The sequence below is a fragment of the Fistularia commersonii genome, chromosome 10, assembly GCF_037954325.1.
Source record: "Fistularia commersonii isolate RoL2024-O1a breed Wild chromosome 10, RoL_Fcom_v1.0, whole genome shotgun sequence".
Taxonomy (NCBI): Eukaryota; Metazoa; Chordata; class Actinopteri; order Syngnathiformes; family Fistulariidae; genus Fistularia; species Fistularia commersonii.
Window position 1 is genome coordinate 11,869,556 of NC_141293.1, and position 12,031 is coordinate 11,881,586.

Sequence of the window (12,031 nt, forward strand, 5' to 3'; positions counted from 1 at the left end):
CGCCCGTTCAGCTTCGATGGCGAAGAAGGAAACCGATTGACCGACCTTCGCCGGCCTATCAGATCAACCGTCCATTGGAAGTTGAAAAGTGTGAGTAAACTCAATGGCGAGGATGACAGACGGCGGAGCAGCATGGAGGTGTGGGGAGACGCTGGCGGCAGGCGGCGGGACGGGCGGGGAAGGAGCAGCAGGCTACTAATCGGGGATGGAAGGAGAGATGGATGGATGGATGGATGGATGAAATGGATGGGTGGATGAGGAGGAGGTTGGATTTAAGCCTGATCTGTGCCACGGGGCATTTATGGTTTGGTGGGGTGGGGGGGCAGGGGACAGGATGGTGGGGATGGTGGGGGGGTGATCTGGGGAAAACGGGTGGGAGGAGGCATTGTCTGCTGTGTCCGCGCGTTTATAGGATTGAGCTCAAGTTTCCTTTGTGTTTCCATTTTGTTGAGGGATTATGTTCTTTGAGAGAGTTGTGCGAGCAGGCAGGCACACAGAGTGGAGGCGGAGAGAGAGAGAGCGGGGAGAGGACGGGCGAGGGAGGATGTCTTTGTTCACCGCGTTGATCATGAACAAGACAGATAGCAGAGGGTGTGTGTGTGTGTGTGTGTGTGTGTGCATCGGCTAGAGAGAGAGAGAGAGAGAGTGAGCAAAAGCAAGATGTCAGGACATGTAACCAGCCATGTAACAATTTAAAATCAATTTGCCTCCCAAGTAGGAATTGCTCCCTGAGACGTTTTTCCCCTCCGAGCTTCTTGCAGGACTTTTCCCACTAACAAAATACATATTAATTACATCCTGTTGTTTTTTTTTTCTTTTATTATTTTAGCCGCCGCCTGCCTCTGACTTTGCTGACATTATCATTTAACATCCATCAAACCAGTCACTGTGAAGACACGCGGCAAACGGGCGTGTCAACACGCACACACTTTGGAAAACAAAAAATAAGTTTTCCTCTCGTTAATCAATAGGCACGGATGCCGAGTTGCCTCACTTCCACGATTCATCAAAAGCAGTGTTTTAAAAAGTGCTAGAAGTTTCCCAACTCTTCTCATTTACAAAAAAGAAAGAGGCAGAAACAGTCTTTACCTCGCTGAAGCGTCTATTGTGTTTCTCTTTTCCTGAACTTGTTAAAAATGCCACATGGTGCATTTGCATAGGATAACCAACATATAGCCAACGATTTGCATCCCTGAAAGTGCACTTGAGTAACCGTAATTACACGTGACACCAATTACTCTGTTACTTTGTATTAAATTATAATGGAAAATTCCACTAGAGAATTGGAGCCTAATTGCATCTTAATTTGCATAATTTTGCATATTAATCACATCTCAAATGAATAATAAATTTTAGCAGGTTTTTTTAATTTATGCGGTAGATGCAAAAAGAAAAAAGAAAAAAAAACAAGTTGAAAAATAATTTGCGAAGGCAGGAAAAAAAAATGTGAAAAAAAAAAAAAAAATCAAGAACTATTACTTAAAGCATTTGTGCTAATTTCACTCATTAGCCCCGAGCTCCAGTCAAAGACATCTCTACTCTTGATCAACAAGCGCCGCGTTCTGGAATTGGGAGTTAGCGGAGGCTTCGGCGGTGGGGAGGGTTTGAAGGGGGAGGTGGGAGGGAGACGTGAACGTTGGAAACATCCACGCATCACTTCTCCTCGCCGCGGCTCCATTTAAAGCCCGCTCCACTGCGGAGATGCCAAATGCATCCCGCAATGATAATTCAAATCATTTTCTCTGCCTTTTTTTGCTTTTTTTTGCCTCCTGGTCAGCACCTGTGCCTGCTATTGTATGTGGCTGCCTGCCAGCACACAAACACACACACACACTCATACAAATTTAAAAATCCAATACCTGTCGTAGGGGTTAAATTCAAATTGACAAAAAAAACATATTTCCAGGTTTAATTATCGTCCCTTTTCCGGAGAGTTGACCGCGTCGCCAACAAAAACCCCAGCGACGAAGAGGAGCCATGGATCTAATCCATCACTTTGAATCAATTATCACTTTGTTTATTTAACTTTAAAATCCAAAGTTAGGGCTTCGCAGGAGGGACACGCAAAAACATGGTCATTGATTTTAATAAGTCATTTCACCTGTTTCTGAGCTGGGCCTCCAACTCACAAGACAAAAAAAAAACAAATAATCTTATGTTCTATACGTTTGAAAATGTGTTTTTTGAAGGAGGCCAGTATGGCTACATTAAGACAGCCTGCCTCCGGTTTCCCCTTTTTCCATTGAGAAGGCCACTGAAAATTTGAGAAGTCAAGAGAAATTAGGTTAATTTCTCAGGCTGTAAATGTAAGAAGCGATCGCTTGCAGACAGAAAAAGCAGCCTTGCATTACCCTGCTCTGCCCTCTTCACAAGGTTGAAAAGATTTTAGATCGGAAAACTAAAACCGGAGGTGAATTTGCGGCGTTAAAGTGAGACTAGCTGCAGACTCATCCGCAAACGAACATGTCACGACACCATACCCTGCTTTAAATCCGAAGCTCCGTTCAACAGGACGCCGCCACTCACCCTCCACCTCCCTCTTCCTCCTTCCCCTCCACTGCCTCCAGCTCATCCGTGGACAACAGTGCCTTTCAGTGGCTGGACGCGGGAGAGAACCAGATGCAGCGTTTCAGGCCTCCGGCAGAGGAAGCGGCGGTTTCGAAGCCCCGGCGTCTCGTGGAGTTCACATACCCCTGATGCTCCGGATATTATGTCACGAGTCTCATCCTGGTCGTCTGTCGGAGAAGTCCCCCACATCCTGGAGGAATATTTGAAAACTTTTTAATGTTTTTTAATCATTTTATTTTTTTAAGCTAAATTGTTGTTTTTAACCAATATATATGTTCTATTACTTTAATCTTCATAACACATTTAATGACATAATATTATTAGTGGTCTGATTGGAATTTTCGGCCTTATTTTACCTTATTTAGCCCAAATCAACCTGTTTCGATTCTGCATTACATTTCCACATATTTACTCAAAATAATGACAATAAAAATTTATCTCTGTTCAATATTGTGATTTTTAAGGAAGAATGTTGGGGATTTTTGATTTTTTTTTTGGACCTTTCGTGTAAAAACATTCCCAGCAATCACTCCGTGCTATTTGCGGGTTCACAGAAACTATAAGAAACCACCTCATGATGGATGTGTGGAATGGATAAATGAATGTTTGTTTGACGGGGAAAAAATGTACATCCCGTCTTCTGCTGCCGCTAAAACGGTGCTTGTGTTTTCTTTTTACAAGGAAGGAAGCTGCACCCCATAATCTCATATACAAGGACTGATCACTGATCAGAAACATAAATAACAACATGAGGACATCTGCTAGAGGAGCTCCTGTTTCCCTGCTGGTTAAACAAAAGTAACTATTTAGACCAGTCCAAACGCAGGAAAGCTCTATTTTGAAATGTCTCTTAAATTACATAAAACAGTCAATGGGGTACCACAAAAACCTAATAGGCTAAGAAGTTCAGACTTGAACTTCTCTGTACGGAGTGGAGAGGCCTCAGAGAATGAAAAACACTATAAACCAGAGCTCGCCTTTTGAATATGAAAAGAAAAAAAATGAGCAGGAAACCGTTATCAATAACACAAAACGGCCGATCAGCTAAAAAAAAAAAACCTCTAATCTGGAGGGCCAGCTGCTGCTGGACGCCGGGGGCAGAGCTCCGGGTTCTTTCCTTCTTTTCATGATTATATAATGATCCCTGCCATTCCTTCAGTTCATCTCCAGTTGTGACTTTACAATACATTTTAAGCACAATATATATGTGTGTGTACACATATATATGTGAATGTGCATATATATATTTACATAAACTGATATATACAATGTATGTGTTGATTAACAGTTACTGTATATTTGAGTGTACATATATACATATACATACACACGTGTTTTGTGTGTGTGTGTGTGTGTGTGTATGAGATATTCTATTCATTACCTTGCATACGGAAAGGGTCATTCCTATGAGAGGAACTTGGGTACTTGGGTCTTTTCATCTCCTTCATTGCTTCTAATTTTTATTATTGTTGTTGTTTTAATTATTGTTATTATTAGTGTTGTGGCGTTTTGCTGTTGTTATCAGTATCTTCCTGTTTTTCTGCATGGGGAATATGATTTTTCAGATATGTTTTTCCTTATAATCATCTTCGAGTGAGACTGTGTGTGTGTGTGTGTGTGTGTGCGTGTGTGTGTGTGTCCAGCTGAAACACGTCGAAACAAAACAACAGCCTTGACTTGAACACACACACACACACACACACACACACACACACACACACACACACACACACACACACACACCCATTAATCCCACCCAGCCGGCGTGTCGTTAATATTCCGCTCCATCCGCCACGCAGATGTAGGATGGCACGTGCAATTACCGACACACACACACCCGGAAAGGTTGTCCGTGTCTGGGCGACCGCTCAAATCATCAAGTGCTGATTATTGATAAATAAATAAAGAGAGAAAGAAATCAATAAGTCGGGGGAGGGCGGGGCCCACGCGCAGGTGTCCCTGCCGCCTGCATGAAGCGCGTGCACTAACCTGCAACATCCGGGAACTTAATGTTTTGGTTCGATGATCAATTCCATATTCCCAAACTCTCACACGCCTGTGTGTGTGTGTGTGTGTGTGTGTGTGTGTGTGTGTGTGTGTGTGTGTGTTCCAGATACTCGTCACGGGGAACGCGCAACACAAACATGGGTATTTAGCGCCCTCTAGTGGACACTGCTGGTAATGCAGCTGTGCTCCGTATAAGTGTTCGTACGACAAAATCCAGCCTCTATGCTTATCAAACAGGTAGAAAACTAATCGAAACATTATCAACATAAGTAACCGTATTAATCAATATATATGTTTTTATTTTAAAGTTTGGGGGGGTTATAGATTTAAACCTCCTCAAATTATACCATTCATTCACTCAGTCATATGTCATATAAATAGGCTGCTATTCATCCACCCATTCATATATCATGTGAAGACATGCAACCAGTCATCCGGCCATTAACATGTTATAGACATGTAATCGTTCACTCACTCACTCCCTCACATGTTATATATACATACAACCATTCACTCACTGATTTATGTCATGGAGACAAGCAACAATTCACTCACTCATTCACACCACTCCGATGATCTATTGCGTGTTTGTAGGCCGTGGGAGGAAACCGTGAATCCCGAAAGAGAGACCATGGAGATCGTACTCTTCATTTCACTATTATTTTACAGGATTTTATTCAAAGCCACTTCCTATTCTTGTTCTCCCTTTTGTTTAAACTCTCCCCTAAGTCGAGCATACACGCTGACCAGTTTAGAAGCCCCGAATTAGTGCGGGACTTAAACGCAAGAGGAAGGGGGCGACTCGTTTGATTGTCCGACGGCACTTGAACGCAGCAGTCATATACCGTGAACGCGCCGTGAACGCAACGTGAACGCGCTCTCTCCGCGAGGATTGTGGGTAAAGTATGGGGTGAGTTGTGTAAGGTCGCAGCAGCGGGATCTTTCAATGAGAACCGTTCGGGTCTGGGTCTTCCGCTCCGCCGCCGCGGCGCTCTGATGCAGCGGCTCAGCCGGGAGCTCGGCGGCCTCGCCGCCTGCGCGCCGGCGGTCCGCGCCTGGAGGGGGGGCCTCGGCGGGGGGCACCAACCGGCGGCGGCGGCGGCGGCGGCATCCGTGGCCTCGGCGCACCGGCCGGTGTGGGCCGGCAAGTGTGCCCGTCCCCTGCGCCCTTTCCCCGGGGGTCACGGCTACTTCCCCGGCAGGCGGAGCATCGCCCTCGCCGGTCAGAGACACCGGTCGCTCAGCTCGGCGCCCGGAGCCGACGGGCCCCCGGAGGACTCCCCTAGCCGGCCCGCCATCTCCGTGGTGGGCATCCCGGACCCTCTCACCTGGCTCCGCTGCAAGGCGACCATGTACCTCATCGACCTGTACTTCGAGTTAGACGTCACCACCGCCGAGTTCGAGAGAGGAGTAAAACAGGTAGCTATTGGTCCATTTTATATGACGTCATCAACAACAAAGTCCTCACTTTTCACTCAGAGGTTATTATCATCGTCATCATTATTATTGTTATTAGTATTATTATTATTATGTCTGAACCAGTGAGGGTCGCATGTAAGAGGGGTCTTCTAGGAACAACGCTACAGAGGAGCAGAGCTGGACGTGTTGGTTTAAAAGACAAATATGCAGAATATTTGTAAATATCTGGAGGAGGAAATAGATGGATGACATCTGTGATGGCCATAGGGAAGGCACCATTAAGATGGAGAGGAAGAGGGGAAAACAATTCATTCATAATTTTGTTTTCAGACTAATATTAACCGTTTTATGTGTCATCAGACTTTGTGAAGTGTTGTGGGGCCACTTATTTTACTAATGTTTACACTTTCTAGTATTTTAATTTGCACATCAATAAAAGTGACGTCGATGTTCACCATGAGAGATCTTGCTCTAATGTGTAATTTTGACAAAACCTCCGATCTGCATGTTCTGATAGTCTGGCGCAAAATACCTATTCCAGTATCTTATCGCATACTTAGTCGCTCGTCCTCGACGGCCGGGGGGAGTTTCCGCCTTGTGTTTAATGTCGCCTGCTTCGATGTGATGCAAACGAATAAACCAGCCTTTCCTGCTGTGTCCACAGGCATTGGTCCACGTGTCCAACATGATGTCTGCTGGCAAATACATGCAGCTGAAGGGGATCCTGTCCAAAGAGGTAACAAAAACACACACAATATGTCAAGCCAAGTCAGATAAAGCAAGTGTGCTTGTCCCTCCCAGCCCTCACACGCCCCTCTGTCTCTGTCACAAAGATCTATAACTAGTAATAGCAGTAGGGCTGATAGTGAAATGGCAATAACTGACATGATAAAGTAATAGCTTTAATATTCTGAAATGAAAATAATAGTGGACGCCTGGCAAGACCCTGCAGTAGATCAAGCCACATCGCCTGGGAACATGCGACGTGAGAGAGCTCAGGGACTCGGGTGAAGACATGAGATTATGCAGGCATATCATACAGAGTTGAAGATTCATGAAAAATGACAGAGGAATGACAGATATCTATCATAGGCTATCTCTCAGCACAGGAAGATGACTATTTCAAAAAGAAAGGTTTCAAGCTAGGGGTATCATATGCACTGACTTGAGCGGGACATTAGTTTTGAAAAAAAAAACAAACATCCAGTTGAGAGTTTAAAGCCATAACTATCAGCCCTGCAAAAAAATGTAAAAAACTTGGAAATCTGACCATCAAATTCAATGCATGAGTCCAGCTATTCAAAATAATCTATGGTTTTAATTCCTTTTTTATGAGTGATAAAGTATAACATATATATATATATATATATATATATATACATTGCTGCCAAACAAAAGCAACCAGGCTAAGGCCAGGAATCATTCAGAGACCAGCCACATGTTGGAAAACAACAAATTCTCATCTTTTCTCCCCCCCGCCATCCTCTTAGATGGTGACTTACGTTGAGAAACGGTGCAGGCCTCTCAGTCACGCCCAGAGGCAGCAACTTGCTGTCTCGCCAGACGACATCATATTTGTGCTGCCAGAGGACGTTTCTGTGGTGTTCGATAATCAAGGTGAGTTTGCTGTCGTCAGTTTCAGGTCACGTCGTCAGGCTGGCATTGTACCTGCAATTAGATAGCGCTTTCATTGTTTTAGTTTGTTTGCATTTGATCGCCTCTTTGGCACAGTATGCACAATACAGTCCGCTGATGGCAGCAATGTTTTTACCAGGGTCGTACTCATGCACATCTAAATATCCCTAAAATCTTCAATATATTGATAATATCGTGATATCTACTTGGGGATAATAGGTGTCCCATGCATAACTTCACAGTTCTAATTTTGTCATTTATATTGAAGGAAGCTGGAAATCCCATAAACATGCCGAGAAAGTTGCCAAAAGCAAAGGTCTTGTAAATGAAGTTTCCTACAAATAGTGATCCATGCATGTAATAATTTCAGAAATGTGTATAAAAACTTGAGTCAGGACTTGGGGAGGAAGACAATATGGAGTCGTGTTCTGTTTCTTCGAGATTTTCTCACTTTTATCGCCATTTTTAGTCGTTTTACTCTTAGAATTGTGTCCTCCAGTGACATCGGCTGGAGGAATGTCAAGTCTGTGTGGTCTGAAGCCCTTTGCGCTCCCTCCCACTCTCTCTGTTTACAGGGCGGAAGTTCTGCTTCATCGTGATGAGGTTCTGGCTCCTCTCGTCACACGACGGCCCCGACGACCCAGAGGGAACGAAGATCTTCAGAGTGGCGCGCGCCGAAGCCGGCGGCGCGCAGAGGAAGCTCGCCACAGCAGTCTACGAGTAAGTCACCCAGAGTCACCGTGGATTTGAGAGAGGCTGCTGAACAAATGTAGGCAAATAGACATCCTGTTGACGCTACTTCCTCACATCAGTCAGAACTCAAAGGTTGTTTACACAGATTCAGTGATCGGCAATCACCGTACAGTATTTTCATTTGGTGTTCTATGGCTTTTACTTGCTACACCCTTCGTGCTACATCGTATTGCTAAATGTAACTTGCACCCCAGGCTAAACTTCCTGTAGTGACGGAATGAATGGTGGTCCTCTTTCTAAAAATGATCAAGCCCTCCCTGACTGGCTTAAAATGACTTCTCTGATGCCTCACCGTTGACGTTCCCGGCGTCTCCCACACCAAATCCCCATAAATGTCTCCTGCTTCCTCACGGAGGATGCTGTCAGTCACGGAATCTAGCCAACAACAAGTTCTCCATCTCTTCACGGACAAGTCGACAATACGCATTTTTCCATGATTTTCACTGGGCGGGCAGCAAGTCTTCTTTTAAACTCAGATTTCAGCTTCTATCACAAAGCAAAAAAAAAAAAGTAGACAAAATGACATCTTGTTTCTTGGAAAATTTGTTTGTCGATGTACTTCTAAGTCAAGTTTCCACTGTATGTCTCTATATGACGTGTGAATGAGAGGGTGAACGGTTGTACGTCTCCATATGTGGATCGACTGGCAGCCGGTCCAGGGTGAACCCCACCTCTTGTCCGATCGCAGCCAGGATAGGCTCCAGCCCCCCCGCGACCTTGAGTGAGAAATAAGAAACAGCAGTGTAGATAACAAACGAATAAATGTTAAAATTGACACCAGATCAGTCCAGGGATTTGCACCATTCTGATATTACTGAATTAAATAACCCTGTTTCATACCAAATGTTTAAGATTCTTGATCAGAAATGAGCTGAAAATAGTTTCTGACGGGAGAAAGTGAACGAAATCATGAGCGAATTTTTGAAGGCTCTTTAAATTTCATTCAAAAGCATTGTTTAAAAAGAAAACCTTCAACTCCAAAAGGGTCTCTGAATTGGGGGGGTTAAATGAATCCACTTGTGTTACCCGATCCCCCTCTGCCGCTCCGACGCGAGGCCGTAGAACCACTGACACGATTTGCTGCCGAAACAGAAAAGGGGGACATCGTTTCGCTCTCGGCGCTTGTTACCACCAAAGCCTCTTTCCGTAATCCTGTCACTTTTTGGAAGGCGCGGCGTGGCCACTCTACCTAATGCCCACCTATCTGGTAAGCCAGACTCTGCCTCTATTGTTTGGGCTCCGGCAATCCCTGGGCGAAAGCCTGTTACACTTGAAATGTTATCCCATAGGCTCGCAAACCCACCGCCGGTCAGGATAAGGAAGTCGTTTCCGGGCCTCACCTCATTATTCTCTCAAGGTGAGACCGCAAAAACACAACTTTTGTTTTGAATGGGAGTTCGGAACGTACTTCGAGGCCTTCGAGGCGCCGTCCTCCGCAAGCGGGACAATGCGAAACCTCCGTCTCTGTCCAGAGCGTCTTGCTTCTTCCAAGAGTGACAAAAGATCTCTGTCGAGTTTATGTCACACTGAGGGACCTTCCTGTTTCAGTCTTCCTCGCTCTTTTAATTTTTCCATTTATACTACTTGTTTACTAAGAAAGAAAAAATATATACACGTTTGTATAAGTGTTTCCGAGTCATTATATATCGTTAAAAACACTATTTATTATACTTAATCCGATTGTTATTTCAATTACAGAATTGCTGCTGCTTTCCTTCAATGATCGCACTCTTTATGATTTTCTTCTGCAAACTGTAATTAACGTTAATTTTTTAAATAAGGGCTTTAACTGGATTTTCCTGGGTGTTAAAAGATTTAGGTTAAAGTATGTTAATATTGATTTATATTTAGGTGGTATTCAGATTTACTTAAAGAAACAATTTATCGTTGACATTGTTCTGCGTCATTAAGTACGTCTAGGTAATTTAATTAGATATCAGTGTAGGAAGTTATGATAGTTTTATCTATAATTTCTATTTATAAATATATTCATTAAGTTTTCACTTTTTAATTTTGTACTCTTAAGTTAAGTATGTAGGTCCATTTAAATGTTGTGGTTTGGAACATCTGAAATTGATGTTTTCTTAGTATATTGTTTTTCTTGTATCACTATTATGTTTGATTTATTGGGGTTTATTAACAGAAAATGACGCTGTTGAAAATCCAAAATATTACCATCGTTTATCTTTCTCTTCTACCATTTTTGTATCTTGTCAAGGTACTCCGAGAATTCGGCATGTACATGCACAAAAATTTAGGGATTGAGATTTTTAAATGTTTTAAGCAATCCTAGCTCCTCTTCCTCCTCAGATTCCACCGGGAGCTGACAAAAGGCGCGTCTCCCGACTGGACCGTCACCACGGTGTGGCACTGGCACTGGGATCTGGCCGGGTGATGTCGGTTGCAGGTGGATCGGGGACTCAAGCGAGAGGCGTGGGGCAGGGAGAGCAGCAGATTGGGAAGGTGCACGTCGGGAAGGCCGGGGGTGAAAACCAGCACACGCCTCTGAACTGAACTCCTGGCCATTTGACGTTTGACCCAGGTGCCTTTCAGGATCTGTTGGAGCTTAGCTTCAATTAACAGAAGGCTCCTTTGAAATGATACGTGTTGACCTTTCAGGTGTTTTCCTTTCCACAGAGGTCTGAAACAGGAAGTCCAATCATTCCTCAGAAATCTCTGTAACCTGTGGTCCATTTATGAAATGCCTTCTTTTTTTTGCCTTGAAAACAGTGAGAAAAAAAAAACAAGTCATTTATTTATTTTCCAATTCAAGTCCCCAAATTGTTACGTTTGCATATATTTAAGAAACAGCTGGATCTCCATTGGACACACTCCCTCCTATTAGCTTAGCATGCTACACCGTAGTGTGTGAAAGTCACAGGCTGTCCCCGACATCGACACTACACTTCAACAGGCAAAAAATAAAGAAATTGCAAATGTCTTCCCGCTGTCTTTTTTTTTAACTCATAATACTACTTGCCAGCTTAGAGAGTGAGGACACAGTTAGTAAGAGACTGGATACAACAGTTAGAACATTTAAACACTATCTAAAACCTCTCTTCAGTCCATCTGTCAATAAAATGTGCATTTTCCTAACTTGCACACTAGGGGGCTCATCCTGCATTTTTTTCACTCATTCATCCATCGAGACGTGGGGATCAACCTGAACTAGTGGCCAGTCAATCACTGGGCCACATACAGACGCAACAACCATTCACCCTCTCATTCGTACATCGCATAGAGCTGTACAGTGGAAACTTGATTTCTGAGCTTATCGACTGATGACTTTTCAAGACAAGCTGTCATTCAGTTGATTTTTTTTGCTTTGTGATATGAGCTTAAGTCTGAGTTAAGAGCCAACGGGTTGAGCATTTTACACAGACGTGGCCACCGCTGTCCTAGAAGTGGCATTTAAAAAAAAAAGTCAAACTTGCCGCCCGCCACAACCATAGGTCACATACAACTATTCACGTGCTACATAGAGATACAGTACAACCATAGTTCATTCTGCCATTCACGTCATATATCAATACAACCATTCTCTTATTCCCAGATCATATAAAAACAGACAGCAATTCAACCATTCATTCAGCCGCTATAGAGACTCAACCATTTACTCAAATTCACACAGCAAATAGAGAATTCAACC

The 12,031-nt window shown here is 43.7% G+C and overlaps 1 protein-coding gene across 1 annotated transcript; it reads left to right on the top strand.

The window, feature by feature from the left end:
- Positions 1-5,448: 5,448 nt before the first annotated feature.
- LOC147230395 (m-AAA protease-interacting protein 1, mitochondrial) lies at positions 5,449-11,323 on the top strand. The gene is made up of 5 exons (XM_086153774.1): positions 5,449-5,994; positions 6,659-6,730; positions 7,485-7,611; positions 8,205-8,349; positions 10,693-11,323. The coding sequence occupies exons 1-5, from the start codon at positions 5,572-5,574 to the stop codon at positions 10,775-10,777; spliced, it is 852 nt and encodes a 283-aa protein (XP_086009900.1). The 5' UTR covers positions 5,449-5,571; the 3' UTR covers positions 10,778-11,323.
- Positions 11,324-12,031: the final 708 nt, after the last annotated feature.

What these genes read in the sequence shown, in the direction of transcription:
- LOC147230395 (XM_086153774.1), top strand. Translation starts at nt 5,572, where the DNA reads ATGCAGCGGCTCAGCCGGGAGCTCGGCGGCCTCGCCGCCTGCGCGCCG. An exon ending in TCGAGAGAGGAGTAAAACAG is followed by an intron (nt 5,995 to 6,658) that starts GTAGCTATTGGT and finishes CTGTGTCCACAG; the next exon opens with GCATTGGTCCACGTGTCCAA. An exon ending in AGGGGATCCTGTCCAAAGAG is followed by an intron (nt 6,731 to 7,484) that starts GTAACAAAAACA and finishes CCATCCTCTTAG; the next exon opens with ATGGTGACTTACGTTGAGAA.